This window comes from Merops nubicus, unplaced genomic scaffold, assembly GCF_000691845.1.
Source record: "Merops nubicus isolate BGI_N331 unplaced genomic scaffold, ASM69184v1 scaffold18859, whole genome shotgun sequence".
Classification (NCBI taxonomy): Eukaryota; Metazoa; Chordata; class Aves; order Coraciiformes; family Meropidae; genus Merops; species Merops nubicus.
Window position 1 is genome coordinate 10,865 of NW_008630427.1, and position 24,557 is coordinate 35,421.

The following is a 24,557-nucleotide window of genomic DNA, read 5'->3' on the forward strand; positions in this document are numbered from 1 at the left end:
TGTGACAATGAAAATATTTAGTGTATTTCTGAAAGTTTTATTGCCAGTGTGTGTTTATCCTCTGTGGCTTTTTGATCCCTTGTTATGTGGACAATTTTAAAAAGACATGCTGATCATGATTGATCCTGTGGATTAAGCTCCTTTTAGTAGGGCTGTTCCGCAGGGTGATGATTTCTGTGTATGCTAAGTGGAATATTTATGTACATATAGTTAAATATCTATTCAAATCTGTGGATGGAGACAAGTCTGAGGTTTGCATGGTTACTGTTCTTTTTTATCTGTGGTTTTCTACTGCAGCAAGCTGCTCTTAACCAATTTTTTTCTTTTGTTCTCAAGAATGCACTGGAAAAAAATGAATGGAACTGGCAGGTTATTTTAGTCCATGCTAGTATTTTTCTGCTGCAGGATGTGTCCTAAAAGTTTAAGTGTTAGTCACTGCTGTTAGTGTCATGTTAGACTTGAGAGACTCCTAATAAAAGTTCTGTGAGATGTTGTGGTTTGTTGCTGGTTGTCCTGTTGGAAGGACGTATTCTGGGTGACTAGTATTTCTCAAGACAGTTCAGCAAGTTGCCTTCCATCCTAAGACAGCCAAAGATTTGCTTGCTTTAGAGATTGCTAGTTTAACATATGCTTTGTGGTAAAGTTAGTTTCTGCGTAGAATCTTTGTGGGCGGATAATTTTGGTTGTCATTGCGTAGCTTAGTAGCTCTATTTAGATTGTTGTTAGGTGTCTCTTGGAACTGATGCTCATTTCTGGCATCCACAGACTCCATTTCTATAAGATACATCTGTGGGGTAATGTCCTAAAATGGCTTTCTTCTTTTATGGTCTATTTTCCACCTGAGATATCTAGTTTTAGTAGGGTTTTGGAACGACTTTCATAGACTTAAAAGGGGAGTAATTTGAAGAATGCTAGAACTAGTAAAGCCTGCATTGCTACAGCTTTGTCTCATGACAGAGTGCTTGAGTTTGAAGGAGCACAACTCATTTTCATTTTCCCTTTGGTGGCCGTTAACAGCACTCTCCTATGGATTATGTGATGCCTCAGGGATCAGCCTGTGTTAGGCTTTCCTCTGAGGTGATGGGTGCAGAAGAGGTGGTGATTGAAGGGTTTTTCTTTTCCTACTTGGCCACCTGCCTTCACAGAATTCACAGAATTTATAGAATCAGTGTAGCCTTTGCATCGTGTACCTTGTTTAAAGCTCTGCTGAAAACCAGTGAGCCCAAAATCCTAGAGATAGGGAAGAAAAATGGAGATGGAAATGTTTATTAGCCTGGATAAGGAAATAAAACTTACTATAATTCATTCTTGAACATCTCTCTACTGAGATCTACCTAGAACTCTGGAGATCTGGAGAGCTTCTGTTTTTCAGAACAGAGCCATGTCTGAAGTACATAAAATAGAAGCTCAAAAGTCACCAAAATCTTTACTGCAATTTCCAGTCTGCTTAGCACAACCTACTTGTCAGTGAACGCTGCTTCAATTTGGTCTTGGAGGGGGTGGGAAACCTGAACTTAGAGGCTTTTTTTATTAGATATTTTGTGTTGACAGAGCCTTTTGCTAAACATATCCAGGTCAGAGATGTGAAGTCAGTATGCTTAATTGTAATTTCATTTATTTGTGTGCAACCCTCTCCACACAACCCCATGTATTAATAACTACACAATGTTTTGAGTGTTCATTTAAAATAGAGTTGTTTGATAAGGGGTTACAAGTAAAGAATGAAGATGGCTTTTTTGGGTTCCAAGTACCTTGAATCCAGTATCCTATGTTTCTCTGTTTTAAATTTGCCTTATTGTTCTGTGAATGGTCTATACAGGTCTCTTTTCTGAAGATCAAAGAGATTTGGTTTAGTTGAGGGTGTTTTATAGTTTCATATCTAGACACAGATTATGCTGAGGTTTTACAGTTACGAGACAACTTCTTCAGTGAAGGTCTAGAATCAAAGTACAACAGACTTACAGCTGAACCTTTCCTTTCTAGAAGTTTTTTTAATGCCACACTGTTCATCAGGTTTTGAGCATAAAGCTTGTTGAGGGATTGAGAATTCTCTTTTGAAATTGGTAACACTGAATTTGGGAATATGCTCCTCTAACATCAGTAGAACATGTGGCAAAAAAGCTTGCTTTCTTTTTGGTTGTATCTAGTTGCAGAACTTAACCACATTCTTCAGTGTGCCGAAAACAAATCTATTCTAAAAAAAGTGGAGTTAAGGCTGGATATAAATGACAAGTTTGTATGTGACTGGTTTTGCCCCTTAAACACTTTTTTTAGTGTGCTTAAAATAAGGTATAAAAAGTCTTCATGGACTTGTTTCCCGTTTTCTGTTTTGAGAGAGGTGCTAATGTGTCCCAGTTACAAATAAACTTTCATGTCATATTTTTTATGATGTTTCCCACATCACAGATGGGCATTTGAGCACCAAGAGCTGAAAGTTGTAGGGAATCTTTAAACAAATTTGACTCTTCTATGGTGTGCTTTGATTTGAGTTATTCTGGCTCATCCTTCTCCAGATTTAGCCAAAATGCAGCCCTTGGAGTAGAGGTGGAAGGACTAGATATCCTAGCTGTGTTGAACAGAAAATGTGGGAATTATTCGAGTATTTACTCAGTGTTTTCAAGGCTGGGAAGATTCCTGGGAAGCTGACGTACAGCTTACCTGTCCTAACTGATTGTGTGTTTGTAGGCTAAATAGGTGTGGGGTGTGGGATTTAAGAAGATAGGACTGCTTAAAAAAAAAGTGTAATATTGCTGGTAAAGTCTCCTGACAGGTTACACCTGTCTGAAAAATAGACACAGGTTTAAAAATACAGTATATAAAATACAGATCTGGAGAGTTGGTCATGCAGTCTTCTGTGCTTACATCAGCTTAGATGGAATATTCCTGAAAAATGCAAGGAGTAGTAGTCATTTTCCCAAAGGTGAGGAATCGTGTATGCTGTGCTTCAAACACATACAGAAACATTAATTGGAAGACACAGAAAATACGGTTATTTCCCATGGCACTAGTAAGAGTTGACCTGCCCAAACCTAAAATTGTGGATAAAGAAGCTAAGTTTCTACCTGAACCATTATACAAGTCTCTTCCCCTTTCCATGCCTGTCTGTACTTGTTCACCGAGACAACAGACTATCATAGCTTACACAGAATGCTTTCCTCCTCTTGGATACATGTAAAACTTTTTTTCACACATATAATAGAAGTACAAAATACTGGAATGGACATGATGGAAGAGAAGAAAGGAAACCAGACAGGAGTTACTAAGTTGTTAAGTGTTTTAAACTTCTTGCCACTCAAGTTCTCAAAAGTGTATTCAATATGTAATACTTTCTTTTTTATTTAACCATGTAAGAACTTTGTTCCAGAGTGGACATAAGACCTCTGCTAGTCTGTAGTTGATCCTAATGGAGCACTATGCAAAGTTCACAGACATGTGAAGGGGTATCATTACACTCTAAACAAGTCGTGTTGGCAAATTCTGAAGTGATCAGGAAAACTGGAACTTAGCTGAAAAGGTCTGTGTGCTGTGTACGTGGGGTTTTTGTTTTAAAAATCTGATTCTGCAGTTTAGAATATACTTTGTTCTGTTTGCTCTTCTACCAACTGTAGGGATCTGAGAGGGTACAAGCAAGTATTCCTTAACAGAGACTGGGATATCTCCCATTTCTGGCAGCTACTTAGTGTGCTGATTTCTCTACACATGCTTCTGAGTTCGTGGCAGGATGTAAATAAGCCAGCCAATTGCAGTCTGGTACAGAAATTACGGTAATAATTTTGACCTCAAAATCCTAAGGCCGTAGTGAAGGTCAGTTAACTTACTTGATAAGATTACAGAGTGGCTGAAGGGTAATCTCTGCTCCAGAATTTTGGGAGCGTTGTGCCTTATATAATTACGCGCAATAGTAACTGGAGTTATTCAAAATGAACTGCTGACTGACTTAAATTTCTTAATAGTGCAGTGAACCCTGGCAGCTGCTGTTATTGCTTGTACTATTCCCTGTCCTTCTGTTCACTGTCATGGTAGTTATTTAATTCTGGTAAGTAGTTCTGACACCTTTTATATGGTGCTATTGTTTAGAGGTATATGGCTGTCTCACGTTCACATGACAGCGAGTAAATCTATCAAGACAGCAGCACTTTGCTTTTAAGGATTTGATTAATAGAGTTCAGACTGACAGCTACCTTACTGATAATAACAATATATAAATATAAGGGTAAATTTGGGATCACTTGTGAAGTCCAGTACTTGCCAACCTATCCTATCTGCAAATTAAACATGTCCTGTGTTAAAGTACCTTGCACATGGTGCTACGTAGGGAATGATTCCAATGCTGTTGTATAGGAACGTAGCATACACATGTAAAGTTTGAGTGAAAAGTCAAAGGTCTTGGAGCTGGATACAGCTTGAAATTTTATTGTCTCAAAACCGTGGAATTATCTCTTTAACTGTTAGATGGCACTAGGTGCTTGCTTCATGTGTGACCTGGCAGGTATGCTTGTAGAGGGCCAGATGGGTTCTTCAAGGGGAGGATTTGTGATCCCTGGCTTGAGTACTTGATCTAAAGTCTAATTTTGCAAGCATATCTTCTCTGGCAACCAGTATCAGGTCTCAACTTAGTTAAATATGAATGTATTGGCCTAATTTAAAAGAGCACTGTTTTTAGTGCTTGATTTATTTTCTTCAAGTCAGATCACTAAGGAATGTGCAATTTTAATAAATTTTAAATACCATTTCTTTGTTGTGTAACTTCAGAAAAACTTGTCAAATGGTGTGAATTTTTAATACTCTAGAAGACAAAGATCGGCTGTAGTAAGCAAACCAATTTCTGTAACTTTGACATCAAAAAGCATTATTGGGGAACATGATCACTGTCTTCTGTTCTTTACGCTATCGAATGTTCTAGGAAGAACAATGATTACAGTTAAGATTTGTCGAAGTATGGATTCTGTCTTACTCTGTGAAGAACAGAGTTATGATTTGGATTTTCCATGTTTGATCCTTAACAGAGGTACAGGCTTTGGAAAGTGACAGAAACTCAGCATTACCTTAAACCATCCTCTCACTGCCTTCTGGTCTGCCTGTGTCTGTTAGGGCTTCACTGTTTTTGTGAAGGGGGGGGCAATAAGTAACTCAAATTGTCACTTTTTTTTTTTTTGCTTTTTCCAACTTCCTTCATCACCGTTGTGAAGCTACTTGTTTACAAAAGCTTGGACTGAAAATTAAAACTGGGTACATGTTCTCACTTAGAAGTGTGTGCAAGCATAGCTAAGTGTCAAGAAATTAATGTGTTACTTTGTATGGTTATATGCACCCCTGAAAGCTTGTTTGCCACCTGTGTGCTCCTGGTAATTGTGCCCAATACCTACTCCTGTGATGCTCCAGGATGAGTGTGGTGGACTGTATTATAAATACGAGTCTGGGAGCCAAGAGTAATGGGAAAATAGAAGGGAAAGAATCTGCCGTGTTTTTTTCCACAGACATTTTACCGAAGACCTTACGGTAAACGAAGCTTTCTCATGGAAGAGGCTAATGCAGGGCTGATGTCTGATTGAGATTTGGGCTTGATAAACCAGTCTGCCTGGATTCAGGTCTCCAGACTAGCTGAAAATGGTTGTGTGGCCATGAAGAATAATAATGGACAAAGCATGACATGTTAAATTGTAAATAAGTATTGGGGCAGCCCTGAGCAGTGAATGGTTGCTTGAAATTTGCTTGATTGATAGTTCCACAGATAACCAGCCTGATACAGGAATTTAGACAAGCTTTTTTTTTTTTTCCTTCCTTGTCCCTGTAATGATGTTTGAGCAGTGAGCTGTGGCTTCCATTGAAACCCTGCAGCCTCGGTGTGTATTATTTTTGGTAGATAAGGGACGGTGTAACAGCCATATCCAAAGTCTGTGTTCTGGTTATGTGGTCCACTTGGTGAGCTGGGTTTAGCTTCCTTCCATCTGGTATTTCGTACTTTTGGATGACGTGAGGAATGGCTGTTGGTGTTATACATGCTGTTGAAATAGCCAAATGCTGACTAATCTCACAAAAAAATCTGGGAGATGGCTTCTCCTTGGGAGAGGGGAGAATTATGTTCCTTAGCCCTCTATTAAACAGAAAACTGTCCCCTTTGCAATAGAGCATGTAGATCGAAATAGAACAGCATCTGTCCCAAATCATACTGAAACTGGACCATCCCAAGGTTATCTGTCATCCTCATTTCTTAGTCTTGTTGATCATGGCTGGTAAATTGAGGTAGAAGGCAAAGTTTGGCAGTGTTATCATTCCTTAGTGAAACTTCCCTGATGTTTTGACATCGGTTAATGTTTGTCATGTCCAAATATATGCTTTTTCAAATATTTCATTTCCAAATATATGCTATAGTCTGTGGACTGTTTGCCCATGCAAACTCTTCTTAGTATGTGAGTAACTTGAATATGCATCAAGTTTCTTTTGAAGGTCTTCTGAGGCTGTGAATTTGACATGGCAGGTTTTTGATCATTGTCAGATTTCAGCAGCATGTACAACTCACTCTGTTTTGCTGTCTGCTCTTAGAATGAAATGCAGTGTACAGAACTATTCTGGCATTCATATGGAAATACGTAAGAGCTTGTTATTGAAAGGGGGGTAGTGGGGTTTTGCTTGTTAAGATAAACTGACTATATAATACTGTTCTGTTTAAGTGTTCCTGCCTGATGAGGAGGAGCAGCTCTGTCAATAATACTGATAAAATTCATAATTACTGGGTACTTTTTCTCAAGGCCTGCTGTTCTGGTAGAAGGAGGGAGAAGGGGGATGACTGACTAGCAGCCCTGGAGTTTACTGCTGTAAGAAGAATGGCATAACTTCTTGGCTTAAGGAATTCTTCACCCTCCCTGTCTGAACGTACTATGTTCTTAGCTTTGATAATGCAAACTCCTGTCTCATCATATTTAATTTTGCTAGCTACTGAGCTGTGATGATTTTAAGCGGGAAGGTGGGGGGGCAGACATGAATTTCAGAAATACTGTTCCACAGTTAGTGGTATCTCAGAGCTTGACTTCAGGAGTGGATGAAGTCATTGAGCATTCATAGTAGGGGGCTAGCTGCTGGTAGAAACTTTGCATGTTGGCTTTGTTGTTGTGAGGGTGGGTTTTTTTGTTGTCGTTGTTGGTTTTCTGAGATCATGGGCAATATTTACCACTTTTACAGGGTTTGGTATTAATTACATGCTGAGCCTCCTGATTTTGTGGCATTCAAATTGTGGAGATGGAAATAGTTGAAAATTACATGATGTTGCATAAGGCTAAGGGTTTCTGGGGCTAATGAATTCTATGGCATCTCCAGTATGCTTAAATAAAACAAAGCTAATGATTTTACATATGCTGTCCACTTTTGTCCTGTGAACTCTGTTTTAAGTATTGGCTTATACTCAAATTGCTTTCCTTTTCTGGTGTTGTTTACAGGCAGATTTTGAGGGGTGATTGGGAGGTACCAGACTCGATGAGTTTCCCTCGAAATGTCGGAAAAGTCAGGCCAGAGTACAAAAGCAAAGGATGGGAAAACGAAGTATGCAACACTCAGTCTGTTTAATACTTACAAGGGAAAGTCACTGGAAACTCAGAAAACCACAGGTGAGTAAACTGCTGCATTCTGTTTTGTCATTATTGTAGTACTAATTAAGAGTGCAAAGTATACGAGCACTTAACCACAGCAAGATTTTTTTTTTTTAACTCCTTCATACAAGAGTTAAGTGGGAAATAGTCTGGAAAGCAGTCCTGATTATAGTTCAGGGAGACAGCATTTGCAGCCTAATAGGAAGTAGAATATAGGTAAATAAACCTGGTTTATAGCTGCCATCTGCTTGTTACCAGACATGACATGCCGTTCCCCAGCTGTGCTTTTTACCGTATTTCATAAAATGTTTGTGATCCTGGAGGTGTTTGGTTAACAAGAAGGCAATGTGCACTTTCTGATCAGGTGCTTCGTTTGGCAGCCAAACACTGTGTGAAACTTATGCTGAAGTTTTAAATAAGGCCACTGAGGGCTTCGTTTTTTTATGACTGACTGGATTGAGAACTTGGGGGGGGAATGACACTTTTTGAAGTCTTTGAATTTTTTTGTTTCACACTTGCCTAAATTTGAGGGTGAAAGAGGGGAGTTGTGTTCAAACTTTGTTAAAATTAGCCACAATGCTCTTTTTAAAGGTTGAAGCTGAGATGTTTGTCATGATACAGTACGCCTAGGGTAGTATCCTGTGCTTGTTCATCTCGGTTGGTTAGTTGGTAGGTTGAATGTCCCATGTAGTGCAATTAGCTTCATATTGCTTTTTCATAGTTGTGGCCTGGAGTAAATGCTGTTTGTAGGAATGCTCCTGCAAGGGCAGCACCTGCCAGCTGAAACAGGAATAGAAAGAGAAATTACCTGGACCATTGTGGGTATTCCTGGGCTCATCAGGGTACGTTAAACCCCAAAAGGAGCAAGATGATGCTTGACAACGTGTTAAAGGATATTAAGACATCATCATATTTTAAAGGGCTCCTTAAGTTTTCTGTCACTGAGCATTGTGTATAAAGGTGAGGCCATATATCCTTTTTTATCCCTGGGATAGGCTAGCCATAGTGACTTGCTATTCAAAAAGTACTCAAGTTCTCCCAAATCAAGTATTTATAATTCCTTTTTTAATTAAAACATGAAGATTTTTGCATTTCTTGAGTTTTCTGAGTTTCTTGTGAAACTTTTTTTATTGATTTATGCAGCTTTGCACAAACACCACCTGGTGAGCAGCACTGTTAACATGCACTTTCTCTTTTGGCATGCAGTTGCCGCACGCCATGGATTGCAGAGTCTTGGAAAAGTTGCTATTTCAAGGAGGATGCCTCCCCCAGCAAACCTTCCCAGTCTGAAAGCAGAGAACAAAGGCAATGACCCCAACGTCAACATTGTGCCTAAAGATGGCACAGGATGGGCTTCAAAACAAGAACAGCACGAAGAAGAAAAGTAAGTGGCCAGTGAGATCAGGATGGCTTTGCTGTGCCATTTCTCTCAAGTTTTATCAAAATTAGATGTGGGCAGGGCCTGGGAAGAAATTGGTTAGACTTGACTGTCCTCAAGATAGCTGCCAGAGAGGAAACAGCACACCTATTAGTTTTTGTGAGGAAGAATCTTGCTACTAGGCGGGGAAAAAAAACCAAAAGAAAACAAAAACCTGACTTAAACTGAAAGCAGTATGCTTATGAATTCCATATGAAGGGATGAGTGTTTCCTTTAGCCACCTGATGTGGCTGCCTTTGTGTATATTCTGATGGCTTTTTAAAGGAAATGCTGTCTAATGTTTTTAAGTTCAGTGTAATCACCTTAAAAGTCTCTTGAAGCTCCAGGAGGAACCCTTGGGTACACAGGAAAATTAAACAGCAACTTTCAAGTTTCTAAGAGTATGTAAGATCTGTTTAGTATGTTTGTGCTGATGTATGGCAGTGAAAGCTCAAAAATTCTTAATTTGTATACATTTGTCTGAATCTCTGCTTTATTTTCCTAATGGACCTTAACACTAATTTGTTTGATAACTATGCTGTAAACTCTGCAAACTTAAGAAAAATTTTCTATCTTAAACTTTACACTGTGTTACACTCCCCCAATATTTGATACAAAACAAAATAGATGGTGATGTTGATGCCCTGCTGTGTACTGTGTATAATACAATGTCCCATGCTCAGTACCGTTTCATTGGCCATTTCGCACTTGTATAGGAGGTCAGCTAAAGAAAATAGACAAACTTTTTTAATAATCTAATTGGAAAGTACTTCAAAGCAAATTTTTTGCCATGAAAGCTTAAAATAGGATGATTCTCAAAATCTAAAAGTAGGAGTGGGTTTTAAGTAAATACTTTTTAAAAAGAAATATTTAAAAAGAATAAATATTTTTTGACACAAATTGTTTTGAAAAACATTGAAGATAGGGCCACTGATTGTATTTTGCTAGAACATGTGAAAGCAAAAGATGATTTAAGGTTTTCTTACCCTTTTTGCTGTTTATTCATCCCTGTATACTTCCTTGCATTTAAATGTCAGTTTTTGATGTCTCTCTGAGAAGGTTAAACTTCTGAAGAATTCTGTTTTGTTTAGCTTTTTATTCTAAGCGTGTAAAACTACAGATTTGCAGTTTTCTGCGCAGCAATTTTTATGGTGCTTTAACAACATCTTCTTGTGCTTCAAGGTTGCTTACACTTAGTCAAGTTAAATCTGTGTTGAGCCAGTAGCTTGTTTGACTAAAACAGAGTTCTGTCTGCATCTGTCTGACTTGGCACAGCCCACTGCATGTGTTAAAAGTATTTTCCAGTAGTTGATGTTGCGTTTAAAAATAAATAGGTGGCCCTTATCTGCAACTGGAAGGTGTTTGCTGTTGTAGTTTCATAAGCATTAGTCTGATAAAAGCCTCAAAGAACATGTACAAGTAAAACTAGTTGGGGGAGGGTCTTGTTCCCAGAAAAAAATGCCCAGGCTGCAAGTAAATTCTCCTAAATTCAGGCCATCTAATGCTTTTTTTTTTTAACTACTGCTATATTTCTCCAATATTTCAACATGTTTACAGATTCTTTAGTTTACATGTAAAGTGTTTTGGTTCTGCTCTCTCACGGGTTGTGGATAAAGGTCATGTCTTGATAACAGCTTACTTTAGTTTCATTTTCTCTCGTGTCACTGCATTGCAGTTCACATGAGTGAGTTCTTAACTGTGGCTATGAAATGTTTTTTCTGCTGCTTTACCAGGTTGTCACTCTTTCTATGGATATTGCCTCAGTCCCTTTTTGCTTTAGAGTGCATCCTGTTGTGTATTGGTCTAATTCAGCTAGCACTGAGCTGAGTTTTTGCCTTACCAAATGGTACACCTGTGGGAGAGTGTTTGGATAACTCCAGTTCTAAACAGGCTCAGCTTTGAAATAGTAAGACTGCAAGAAATAAACTCTTAATGCTCTTGTTCCTAGTTTTCAATTTCCAAGTTCTAGTTTCCACAGTTCATTTAGAAAATGTGCAGCAGTTGTGTAAAAGAACACAACAATGTGGAAACAGAAAATACAGGTGTTTTTTTTTAATTCCAGTCATCCATGGAAACAAATCAAAATTACTGGCTTCTCACAAGGACAGCTGTGTGTTTCTCCCTAGCAGTGATTTGTTTTTTTGGTGGTGGTTTTTGTTTTGTTTTGTGGTTGTTGTGTTTGTTTGTTTTTGTGGTTGTTTGTTTGTTTTGGTTTGTTTGTTGGTTTGTTTTTTTTTTTTTGTGATATTTACTTCTACATCATCTCTGAAACTACCATGTAGTGCTTTGGGCTGATCACTGCAGAACCCAAATGGAACTGACTTCTTGGAGGCATTCTGCAGAAGATGATGATTATTTCAGGATCTATTTAAAGCATTTATGATGGTTTATTACAAGTTAACTGACATGGTATTGCACTAGTTATCTCTTTACATGTATAAAAAAGTAATTCTGAACTACTGGATTTGCCCCATAATTCCTGTTTTGTCAAAAATTAACACTACAGAGCTGGAGATCGTGACTTGTAGACAGACACTAATACTTTGGAGTTTTCAGTAATCTGACTATGCAGATTTTGGAAATAGCCATCTTTGAAAAAAAGTTAAAACAACATCACTGATTCTTTAGGCTAGAAAGATCTTCAAGAATATGCCTGGGTTTTATATTGGACAAAATGAGTGCCTGTGTCTGCCTCTTCATTGTTAAATGGTGAAATTGAGGCTTGGTGCTTAATAGACCTAAACTTCTGAGCTCAAATTCATGGTACTCATAATTTTTTTTTGTTATATATTCAGATTTCCATATGAGTTCATTTTACTTTCCAATTTCTGACATACATTTGCTTTCTTCTCTCAGTTCATGGTGATCTTTTAAGTGCTTTCCTCTAGTTCCTGAGGCAAGAGAGCATTACTCCAAATTATTCCCTTTCATGGTTGTAGATTGGTTGTTTTTTGATAGTCCAATGCACTACTTCAGGAGTTATAATTCTGTTCATGTCTGATTACATTTTCTGCCCAGCCGTTTTCATCTTTCCACTTTGGGGAATCTACTCTTGAAAGAATTAGCTAATTTACTGCAATTTTTAACTGTAACAACTGCTTTTACATAAGAAAATGCTTTTTCTGCAGAAAAGCAGTTATTGGTTCTTCAGCTACATAGCTACCTCATTTCATTCACTTGTTTGCAGTAGTAATCCTGATGATCTTATTCTGTGCTCATCCTCTTGTTTTTACAAGTGCCCTTCCTCTAATTCCAGACAGCCAGATGTGCCGCAGACGCAGCCAAAACCTGCTGTTCCTGCTCCTCCAGAAGCAGCTCCTGTTGCCAAATCATGGGCCAACACCAAACCAGGTGGACAAGATGGTAAGTGGCATTCAGGGTGGTGGGGTTCTTGACTGGGCTAGCAGGCTGTGAATGCTGCTGCGAGAGACTCTCAGACTCAGCAAGTGTTTCGAGTCTTGACCAGGCCAGTTGGGACCATGACTGCTATGGAAGCATCTTTCTTGGCTGGAAGATGAGCCAGTCCCCTGTCACTTGAGTGAGCCCCAGCCTGATTTAGCAGCAGGTCAGTCTGCCTTTTAAAGGGCTCATATAGTCACCTCTGTTGGATTGGCAGGGAAATGGTGGTGACAGTGTAAGATCTTGAACGTAGCTGTGGTGAGGAAGGAAAATCTCAGTCAGTAATTACAATGCATGCAATTTTGGCATGGGAAGGAGAACCATAAACAGTTAGTGGTCATTCTGATCATCATTTTGGATCATTTTGTGCAAAATGTGTGTAGCCTTCTGTTTAAATGTCTGCTACAGCAGTACTTTTACTGTTGTTTTATAGATTCCTTGGTTAGTTTGTTTTCACAGTGGTAGTGTTCAAATAGGGTTGTTTGTTCATTTTTTCTGGGAAGTACATTACAGGTGTGGTTGGTAGTTTTTTAAACATAATTGTATGAAAGGATAGAGAACTATTTCCATTAGTGTGAATCTTAGCTTGAGTGTTTTCAATACAGATGTAAGATCAGAGCTAAATCTTCAACAGTTTTTTCAAATTGCTTGTAGAGAGGTTATTTAGAATCCCTGTGCCTCTGTTATGAAAAATAACCTGTAACATGTTTTATTCCTTAAATATGAGACATGCAAGTATTTTGTGGCTATAAAATAGAGTTTTGGCTTCTAAGTGGAACTGAGCTCTCTTCTAGATAGTGATCTTATAACAGTAAAATTAGAGTTGCATGGAGGTAAATTCTAAAATGCAGATTATTTGTAGTTTAACATCACATATCTAATGACTTTTCAGTAAATATTAAAAGTGACAATTCTAGATTCTCCACTTGCTCTCCTCTCTAATGTTCAGTGGGTTTTTTGTAGTCGTATGTAGGAGCTCTCCTCCTTTTAAACTTTTATAGGAGTTTTGCACAATAAAAAAAAAGGAATTAGGACTGATGCAAAGTGATCTGCATACCAGCCTTTCTACATAAGCTGATAAGATCATCTGAAACACAGGAAATAGTGATTTGGCTCAGTGGCTTCAAAATGCATTTAGCTAATTATTTTGTAGTTACCATGGCAGCCTGTGTGCCAAGCCCAGATGGCACTCTTTTCATTCAATTAATGTGGTAGTGGGTTTGCTGTTTCAAGAAGAAATGCAGAATGTGAATTGGCATCAGCTGCTTGCTCTCCTCCCCATACACCTGTTGAGCTTGTGCTTTCCTGATCTGCAGTTGGCTGGTGAAGTTTGTCATTTTTCCAGATGCCTTGTATGTGTTTCAGCAGTCATTCACTGCCTGCCTTGTGCTCTTGTAAGACTTCAGTTAAGTCAGGCAAGGCTAAAGCTTTCTCTGGTGCTCCTGGTGGCCATATAGAACAGAAAGACTTCTAAAATCTAATGACAGCAGGTATTTTTCAGCTCATGCATTAGCTAAAAGCTGGAGCTAATTGCTACCATAACATTTTTGAGTTCTGTACAATCTGGCTATTTTGGGCTGATAGTTTAGGTGCCATCAGATTGAAGATGCTATGACTTAGCAATTACATTGTTGCTGTCTGTGTGTGAACTTGATCAGAAAACATTTTTCAAGATTCATAAAAGTCACGAACGTTACATGCTGCTGGACCTCTGAAGAGGCCCTGTAGCCTGGCAGGCCATCCGGTTAGTATTACTGCAGTTTTCAGTCCTGTTAAGCAAGTTGTTGTATGTAGCTGCTTGGCAGCATGAAGAGTCCAATGTCCCTTAATGAAAAACAAGTTAACACGATCTGTAATATGTGAAGTTGAATGAACATTGAAAGATTCCAAGGCAATCTGTAGGTATAGGGATAAAGAGTGGTATTTGCTGTCATTCCTTTACAAAGAGTAAGCTTATCCTGTGCCTGATGGTTCATCTTAAAAAAAAAAAAAAAAAAATCAAAAGAAACACACACAAAGAAACCCCAACCAAAGCATCAAGATCCCTGTGTTTTATTGTGATGAAGAGTTCTTTCATGGATCTGACAGAACAGAAGCTTTTCTAGCTCTTAGATGAAAAAAAAAAAAAGCATATCATGGGTGTTGGATGGGTTTGGATGGTCTATGTTGAGATCCCTTTTTTTGGGAGTTTGCCCTATAGTCTGTGTAGCCTCATATGATGTCTCTTAAGAGTAGCCAGTAGTAAAAATGGGTTTAGGAACAGGATGTATGTAATTCAGGCTGTTGGAATAGAAATATTCCCTCAGTAAGATGCTATTGACCTAATAGGTCAATATCTATTATGTGTATGGGAGGGAGAAATTGAATCAAAGTAGATGCTAACAAAACTTTCTAAAGAGGAAGACAATACTTGGCTTCCCTACTGTGTGGAGCAGAGTCTTATATTCCAGTCATGAGTTATGATGGCAAAGGTTTTAGCAATCAAAGAATGCAACAATTCTGATGCTTTTTTGTAATGTAAAAACTGTGGCCTTTTGAAGTCATAAATTTGTTACTAGAACAGTAATCTTAAGGGCTTTTGGAATCATGTACCTTCCCATTCTGGGGTTGACCATAGCTATAGAATAAAATGAAAGAAATTTTTTTGTCTGGAAGGAATGGGGAGGGTAAAGAAGGGTTAACATTGCTGAGGAACTTCAGAGGTTTCCTGGGTTAAGTCTTGTTCTATTGTCCATTGCTGCTTTCTGGTGCTTCTAGATTTTTCTCAGCCCCAACAGGTCTGATTGTTGGCCTAGTAAATTTAAAAGCTTTGGTAGCAAATGTGAACACTTTACAGGGATTGTTCTTTGCTTATGTGAATTACGTTACCAGTGAATTGGTGTGGCTTTGACATTCACTTTTTAAGGATGATCAGGCTTTTATTACTTTCTGAACTGTTCTGACTACAGAAAGTTGTGACTTTGTGCATATCTTACTGTGTAGGCCCAGCTATCCAAGTAAATAGTTATTTCCAGCAAGAGTTTCCCAGTCTGCCGGCAGCTGGGGATCAGGAAAAATCAGGCAAAGAGAAAGATGCATCTGAAGAGTCCCATGGATCAGGACCCAGCTTGAGACCACAAAGTAAGTATATACTACAAATTTTTGTGAAACCCCGTGAGTTTGCATGGGACTTTTTTACTACAAGATTGTGCCATGTACAAAACAGATTGATTGTTTTAATAAACATGCTCCTGCACTGAAGAAACAGATTTCTGGGGCTCTGTTGTGCTTTACTGTGTTCCTGGTGTGTGGAACGTAGGGTATTTAATCCTATCCTGTAGTGCACTTTGTTTTCCCAACCTAGTCAGTACTCAACTTGTGCTCTGAGGAACATGCTAGTTGCACAGTACTGGCATTTTCCTACTTTCAGCTGCTATATATCACAACAGTTAAAATAGGTATTTAAATAACTCTTCTAATAACTAACTATATAAATTGTCATTAGGATTGTCCCCAGATTGTTAGTATTCGTAAGAGAGTAGCCTGAAAAATCTCAAATGGGAATTTTAATCTACAGGGTACCCAAAGAGTGGACTGTGATTTGGAAGGCACTAGCATCTCTAGCTGATGGCTGAGGTGCTCTGACTGGTTTCAGCTGGGAGGGATTAGACAACCATAACAGTGCTGGTTTTACATGTCTCAGAAAAGAAATGTGTATTGCTTCCCTAGATCCTTTTCATGGGGAGGCATTTGGGATTGCACTTGTTTCCAGTGAAAAACAAGATTCTTTTCTTCCTTAAAAAGTTGGTTTTGTATAGGTTTGATGGACTAGGGTTCCTTAGTGCCCCCTACAGTGCACAGGTCTTGTGCTGTTGGTAAGCAAGTTGTGCCCTGCTTTATGAGGGCTTGTGCTCTCACAGAATCCTTGAGTCCTTTGTGTTACAGGCTTTGGTTTTCCTTGGTTTGTCAGGTCCTGCAGACTGAGGCCATGTGCTTGTTGATTTCATTGGAAAGCATAAGTTGTCAAGAAACTTGAGAGATGTCCAACACCAAATTAGGAAAGTAGCTATGCATGTGTGTTCCAGCCTCCTGCAGCACTGTACATGCTATATTAAGCCCTTCTTTTACATCTGACAGCAGAAAGCTAAACTAACTTGGCGAGTACTGCCCCTTTAGCAACTGTGCTCCCCAGCAAAGATAAGTGGAAGAACTGTAATGGATACCTAGGAGCATAGTTCAAAACTGCCAAAGGGGTTTGTGCCCTTAAAGGGACACTATTTACAGTACGTCTGTGAATTTTTGTAGGTCCCTGTGGATCTGAACACTGCTGCAATGTTTACCTTTTTTGTCCTAAACCATCTTCTGTAGGCAGAAACTCCTAAAAGAATAGACTGCCTGGCACAAGTGATAGGTCATTAAAATCCCTTGCTTTCACTGGACTTTTTGCTAGACATTCACACACTGAACTACAGCCCTCATCAATTCTATTCCATCTTTATCAGACAGGGGTACAAGCTGCATTCTGGATACCTGTCTTCTCTTAGAAGCATAATATGCAGGTGTATGTCATTTTGAGCTGCTTGAGTTTCATGGTAGACTTCTGCTGAAGCTTGATCCATCCCTTGACAGCATCTTCACACGGAGTCAACAGTGGCCCACTTACCACAGCTAAATCTGTTTTGTTTCTCATGCTATTATCCATATACTTCCTAAATGGCATTTGTTTTTTGGAAGGTAGAGTAGGACAACTAGAACAGTCTATAAATTTAACTCTTACCCTTTAGGAGCACAGCCAGATGTAGGGCTGAAGAGGGTTAGAAAACGACCTCTTTCTCAACTGGCCCTTGCTTGTTTCGGTACCAAATATGAGTGTGTATCTGCACAAAGTGCTGTGTAACTGAAAACTGGGCAGGAAGAATTTTTCATCATACCTGTCTGTAAATCTGTAATATAAAGTCTATTCCTGCCTTTTCTCGTACTGATTCTGTCCATGCAGATGCTACTAGTTGGAGAGAAGGTGGCAATAAGAACAACTCGCCCAATTCTCCAACTGATCAAGAAGCTAAGGCTCTTGGGCAAGAAGATGGTAATGTTACACCAGCAGAACAGAGTGATGGCCAGAAGGCAGCAGAGAAGAGGGATGTGCGGTTACCACAGGTCCCTCAGCCCAAGCTGAATGGCCAGCAGCAACCACCTATCTCATCTCAGTACAGAGCAATGATGCCACCTTATGTAAGTGATGGTCACATGAATGATTTCTAAGCAGCAGAGTTTGATTATCGGCTAGTGAGATTTCCTTATACCCCTTTCTCCTTCCTCCATGAACCACTTAGCAGTTCTGCTAGAAGGGTGAGATTGCAGCCACATCCTCAGAGATGTGACTGCCTTTTCCTGCTCCTGCTGCACCGAGTTTAACCTTGTCAGGAGTTGATTAACACTTGTAATCACTCTACCTTGGACTCTTCATGTCACACTTATGATATTAAGAAAACTGTCTCCAGTGAAGAGTCTTACATTGTGATTCCTCTGATCTTGGTATGCTTAGTGCAGTGATATATTCTAGCGAATGGCTCCTGTTTTTTCAGATGTTCAATCAGTATCCTCGAATGGCATATCCTCCTTCCATGCAAGGTCCAACAAGGTTTCCCAATTCTGAGCCTAGCAGGTAAGAAGCCTTACAAGTGTTGCTGTGCGGGTATGAGCTCTGTGACCTGGTGGGGGAGGGCAGGATTTGCACTGAGTATCTTAATTTTTTTATTATACAGTACATAAGAACTGCCACTGGTTATTCTCACAAGTTTGGCTTGTGTGGAGCAGTGCCATGGAGTGATTTGTGTTTGACAGTTTAAGTTCAGAACTTGAAGGAATTCTGCACAGCACAGGATTTTTTTTTTTTTTTCTCCTGGGAAGACCAGGAGCACTTAAGTACACATTTTTAAACTTGAGCCAGTATTTTGCCTGTAAAAGGACTTTTCCAGCACTGTAACAAAACTAGTTAATACCTAGTTCTCAACTCTACTGCTCTCCAATTAAAGTAGAACTGTAATGCATTATAAAACTAGTTTTCCTCCTTTCTGTGCATGTTGTGGTTTGAGGCTTGGAATGGGGGTGTGACCTTCCAGCAACTGGGAGGACCCCAGGTGGGGGTGAACCATTGTATTCCCTCCCCTTCCCACACACACTCTGGAAAGAGGCAAGAAGTGGGTTCTAATTTCACTCCTGCCTTGGAGCTCAGAGAGGGAGGTTGTCCTTTCACTCTGTGGGACCCTGGAACCATTTCTGAGGGTTTTGTATATTTTATTTTTTGTATTTTTCCCCTAATCTTTGTATATATTATTTTCCTTACCTCCCTTTTTCATTTTCTGTTCCTTGTTAAACAATATACTTCATTTTTTTTCCAAAGTGTGTGTCTCTCTCTCTCTCGGGGGGGAGAGGCGAGTACATAGTTCTGTTCTGTGTGGGTCCTGCCCTGAACCCCTTTTTACACGGAACCAGGACATGTGCATTTCTCCATAGTTGAGAATGGCACTGCACATGCATGAGGAAATCGGGGCCACTATAGGCAGTAGGGTACAAACTTGGGACAGGTGATCTGTGATTCCACTCAGGAGAAGAACAAAGTCCAAGAGGGATGGCTGGGGGATCTTAGGTATGGGAGCAGGGAGAAGGTACAGTGAGAAAATATGAGAAATATAAAGAAATCTCTCAGGTGGGTAAATTGATGTTAAGAAGGATGTCAGATCCATGCAGCTTGTTGTTTGAAAGCTACGAGGCATGTATTTTTCTACTGTCAATGGATGTTTGATTTATTTGTGAAGTATGCAAGCAAGACTAGAGCAACTAATCTTTGTCCTCTCTAAAGAACCATCTGGTGGTGTAGCAGTTATTTAAATCCAATAGTTGCACATGTGGATGATAGTTCACATTTATACTGTATTGGAGAGAACAGTATTGTATACTTCTAGTAATTGTACAGGCTGACCTTGTGTTTCATTATTTTGTGGATAAATGGTGACAGTGGACTTTGTTTCTTTCCCTTTCTTTAGAGGGCCAAGGGGAAGAGGACCACCTTCGTGGTGTTCAGAACCTATTGAACGCCCATCCATTCTTAGTGCTAGTGAACTTAAAGAACTTGATAAATTTGACAATCTGGATGCCGAGGCTGATGAAGGCTGGGCAGGTAAGAACATAAGTTTAATCGTTTCTATTATTTGGACATAGAATCTTTCTGAAAGGTTAATTTAATATTTGCTTATGCATCAGGTGCCCAGAGTGAAGTGGATTACACTGAGCAGTTGAACTTCAGTGATGATGATGAGCAAGGAAGTAGTCAAAAAGAAAAGGAAAGTGGGTGAGTTGGTGTTGCCAGTTGGGTGTGAATGCCACTTAGGTTAGCTTTTGGGAAGGTTGAATGAAATGAGTGCAAGTACTCATTCCAATAGCATTTATCCTAGTAATCTAATACTGTATTAAATTGCATTATTGCCTGCAGACTCCAGTCAGCTGGGCGTGTAGTACAAATTATCCTTGCTGTGAGGAGCTTCTGCTCTTGCTAAGAAACATTCATGGTAGAAGATAAATCACCAAAAACATATGTGGGGGACACCTTCCATTCTGCTTATTTTTTTGCACTTAGTGATGAACAAACACCGTCAAAAGATTCCCAGACTCCTGATGGACAGAAGGAAGCAGAAGAACAGACAAGTGCTAAGTCTGCCACTCAGATTTCCACAGCAGCAGCCAAAGGGACTTATGGCAAAAGCTCTCAGCTTGATCAGGTTTGTGTGGTGTTCTTTTCAGCTTTTCTGGCAACAGCCTGTTCAAGAGTGGTCTGATTCTGGTCTTTCCAAACTGTCAGGTCAATTAAGGTTATGAACACCTTTATCTAGTGTGTTCTAATCTACACTTGTGAGGGGGTGAGAACTGTTGTGTGAGTTACTGTGACTCAACTGACAAGCTTAAACTCAGTACTCTCATCTGTCCATCCCTGAAACACAGTGAATGGAGTCATTCTGGTGTCCATCATTTTACAGTGGCACACGGTAGATAGTGCCCAGTTGGCCCACACATTTTTCCTGGGTGTGAAGTGAAGTTTTTTGGTGTTGTGACCCACTTTTCTTCAGTGAAATGAAGCAGTAATGTCAGCTCAATTCTGGCATCTCTGGCAGAGAGATTTTATACAGGCTGTGTAGAATTCATCAGCTCAGCTGTTTTGTTCTTCTTGTTTATGCTGTTGTAGAGGAATACTGGCAACCATCTTAGCTTATGCCTTTTTCAGCCCTATTTTTAGTTTTATTAGTTTTATTTTCCCAGGAAAAGCTATTGTTGGCTTTGTCTGAAAATTTCCCAGAAATGTTTTCTCTTGACACCAGGAATATTGATCTTGAATTGATTTTACCTGCACTTTCTCTGTATGTAAAGATCCCATTGTCTTTCAGGGTTTGATGCTACATTGAATCAGAGGAAAACCAGTGCAGTAACAAACTCTGAAATTTGGATATTTGAATTTTTAAAGTAATTGTTTAGCTCTCAGTACATAAAGGGGAAATGTTCTTACCCTTGTTTTGCCCTTGCAAGCAAATTTGTATCATGTGCACAAAGTCCACTAGATGTAGTATCTTAATGTAGTAGAAAACAATAACTCTAAAGTTTGTCAGCTTGGCTGTTGTTAGGAGCTTGCTCAACCCTGGTACTGTTTGATCCAATAGGATCGAGGCCCAGCACAGCCTTCTGTACATGAAAGAGGTGGTCCTGCTCTTCATCCAAAATCTATCCTGCCACCGGTAAGAAAGATTATAATTGTCCTGCTTTCCTTGAATTAAATTCTTTAATGCTGTGGTGGAGGGATTTAGACTAAGAAGAGGAGAAATATGCTTTACAATAGGGATAAGCTTTTTTTTTTTAACAAATAAAATGATCATGATACCTCGGGCCAGTAAGACTAGAACCCCAACACAGCTGTGTTGCTGCTTGTGTAAAGCAGCTCCATCTTGGAATTGGCATGTGAAATGCATGAGAACTTTGAGAGCTTTCAGTTATCCATCCCAGTCTGGGAACTAGAGAGGACAAGGGCATGGGAACGGTACTGGAGGGCTGGCTGCCGATGCAGAAGGGGAGATGAAGTCTCAAAGGAAATATGCATGTAGTAGCTTCCTACTAATTTTCAACAGTCATTATTAAAATTGCTGTTATCCTGAGCTACCTTGAGTTTCTTTGGCTGCTTGGGAGACTTTTGTCTGAGATGTGCTCTGAGTCTCTTGATTCACATCAGGCTGCAAATGAATCTAAAAGGTGTTTGTCATCTTTGCTGTCACTTTGCCTTGGTGATGGGAAGGAGGAATAATGTGAGCCCACCTGAATCTTTACCTCTCCTTTCTGAGCTCAAGTTTCCTGAATCTGAACTGAAGTAGGAAAGTAGGGATTTTATTTTTCTTCCAGATCCTGCTTTTTAAAGGTGCCATGCAAATACCTACAGTGACAAATAGTTAAAACATAGTATTTCAGCTGGCTGTTTGTAGAATACGTGTCCAACTTGACTTAACTGATTTTAATATTGCAGCACCCTCCTCCCCCTGATCGCCAGGTAGGACCTGGAAGGCAGGGACCCTTTCCCCCTAAGCCAGTACCAGATGAAGATGAAATCTGGAAACAGAGGAGAAGACAGCAGTCAGAGATATCTGCCGCAGTTGAGCGAGCCCGTAAGCGGCGAGAAGAGGAAGAAAGAAGAATGGAAGAACAGCGAAAAGCCGCTTGTGCTGAAAAGCTTAAACGGTTAAATGAGAAATTCGGCTGTGTGACAAAACCCTCTCGGGAAGACCCTCTGAAAGAGAGAGAGAGGGAAAGGGAGAGGGAAAAGGGAAGGTGAAAGGGGAGGGGAAAGGGAGAGAAAGAGAGGGAGAGGGAAAAGGGAAGGTGAAAGGGGAGGGGAAAGGGAGAGAAAGAGAGGGAGAGGGAAAAGGAGAGGGAGCGGGAGAGAGAGCGGGAAAGAGAAAAAGAGAGGGAGAAGGAAAAGGAAAAAGAGAGGGAGAGGGAGAAGGAGAAGGAAAAGGAAAAAGAAGAAAAAGAAAAACTGGAGAAGGCAAAAGAGCAAGAGAGGGAGACAGAGGAAGAAAAAGAGATGGAGAAAGAAGAGAAGGAGAGTGAGAAAGAGAAGGAAGAGGATAAACCAGCACCGGAGGTTCCTGAGCCTGTAGAACCTGTGGCAACACCTGTAGTAGAAAAACAAGAAAGTGAAACAAGGAGTAACAAGGAAGAAAAAGGTATGCCTGCATGCAAGTAAGACTTGTCTTAAAAGATAAGCCACAGAGCATCACTGTAATCTAGTAGCCTGATTTGCTTACCTAATAACCTATTTCATCTAGACTGTTTATTTTCCTGGCACATTGCAGCTGCTAACTGTCCTTTGAGCTAGAGCTGTTTGCCCAACTCATCAAAACAATCAAGGAAAAATTTGGCTCTGTGATTTAGGATGGACTTTGAACAATACAGAAAGAGGTGCAGGCTTTCTTTTCTTTTTAAAGAAGGATCAGCAACTCATATTGCTGAAAAGCAGTGTAAATTATTTCAGCTATTCTGTTCTTTCAGCAAGCCTAGAGAAGTAGACACAAAGACTGCATATTTAAACTTAGTGCATTTTTTGTAATGGAACTTGAATGCCACAAGAGTACTACTAAACTGTGCTTAATAAGGTTTTGTTATCCTTTAAATAGATAAGTGATGGTAAAAACCAAACCTTGGTTCATAAAAAAGTTTATCCAAAAGTAAGATGGTAGCATTGATAACAGCACTTCTTAAATCATGTAATAGTTACAGCCTAAATTCCAGTGGTTGATTACTCAGTGTATTTGAATTTAAAAGGGGCACAGATGTATTGACCATTGTTGTGTTTTTATTGGCTATTTGTAACTTTTATTTACTTCATTGGTTTTGGAGACTTAAGACTGTGAGGTTAGAAGGCAGACTGTTCTCATTTCTCATTTTAGAACAACAGCTTTTATCTGACATTCTGGTAAAATTTGTCATAGTTTTAAGATTCACCCTTGTTGGATTTTTCTTGTTTTGTTTCAGAAGATCAAGCAGTCTTTACCCGACAAGATACTGGTCGGAATGAGAAAGACACTTCACAGGTGACTCATGAGAGTGAGCCAGATGCAGGATCTCAGCCTCGTCCTGCTGTTTCCTCAGGCTATTCTAAGCAGTTCCAGAAATCGTTACCACCCAGATTTCAGAGGCAGCAGGTAACTAACCAGCTCATTAAAAGAGGGAAGCTCATTGACAAAATGATGTCTTTTGCCTCATTCTGAATAAGGATTTGACCATAGGAGTTTCAAAAAGCCTCAGTTGTTGGTTTCCAGCTTCTGTAGTGTCTGATATTGGCAGGAATTGCTCTGCATAAAACACTTATTGTCACTTGCAAATTATGTAACTGAGCGGAAGACAAGGGAGGTTTTTAAAACTGGACGTTTTTGCATCAGTTGGTGGAAGTAGAACATTGCCCTGGGGTTGCCTGTGGAACCTGGGGTCTAATAATCATTTGTCTACAGCTTTTCCTTAAAAGGTGTGACACTCATAAATGTGATTTGGTCTTGGGTCATATGGTGCGATTAGCACGTTACTTCATGCACGTCATTAATGTAGAGGTCATTCTGCGTCTCAGCTGAATACCAGCAAAACTGTAGCTATTCTAAATTCTTCGGTCTGGTTTTCTCCTTTTTGTCGTAGTTCAATCCTGATAAATGTTTGTGATTAACTTTCAGAACACTTACTGTTCTGGAGATAACTGTACTTGTTGTTTGCAAGGGTTATTTGAATTCTGCTCAAGCCTTCATCTTAACTAAAGGTCTTGTAATACTGTTTTCTCTTATGCAGGAGCAAATGAAACAGCAGCAGTGGCAGCAACAACAGCAAGGTGTCCTTCCACAGTCTGCTCCCTCACAGCCTTCTAGTGGCCCTGTCCCACCTCCCCAGCACAGACCCCTTTACCAGCCCATGCAGCCACATCCTCAGCATTTAGCTTCAATGGGATTTGATCCACGGTGGCTCATGATGCAGTCTTACATGGACCCACGAATGATGTCAGGAAGACCTGCAATGGATATGCCTCCTATTCATCCAGGTAAAAACTGGCAACATTTTTTGATTGCTGAACTTTCTTGGTTTTGAAGCAGAAGTCTTTCCCT

General features: G+C 39.7%; 1 protein-coding gene across 1 annotated transcript in view; it reads left to right on the top strand.

Moving 5' to 3' along the window:
• Positions 1 to 7,486: 7,486 nt before the first annotated feature.
• Positions 7,487 to 24,557, top strand: part of PRRC2C (proline-rich coiled-coil 2C) — a 54,922-nt gene continuing 37,851 nt past the window's right edge. Inside the window, 13 exon segments of the mRNA XM_008947310.1 lie at positions 7,487 to 7,601; positions 8,790 to 8,967; positions 12,257 to 12,363; positions 15,388 to 15,519; positions 17,375 to 17,610; positions 17,964 to 18,043; positions 19,425 to 19,558; positions 19,642 to 19,729; positions 20,015 to 20,156; positions 21,087 to 21,161; positions 21,938 to 22,637; positions 23,455 to 23,615; positions 24,247 to 24,493. Of these exon segments, the coding sequence (XP_008945558.1) occupies positions 7,487 to 7,601; positions 8,790 to 8,967; positions 12,257 to 12,363; positions 15,388 to 15,519; positions 17,375 to 17,610; positions 17,964 to 18,043; positions 19,425 to 19,558; positions 19,642 to 19,729; positions 20,015 to 20,156; positions 21,087 to 21,161; positions 21,938 to 22,637; positions 23,455 to 23,615; positions 24,247 to 24,493 (2,395 nt within the window).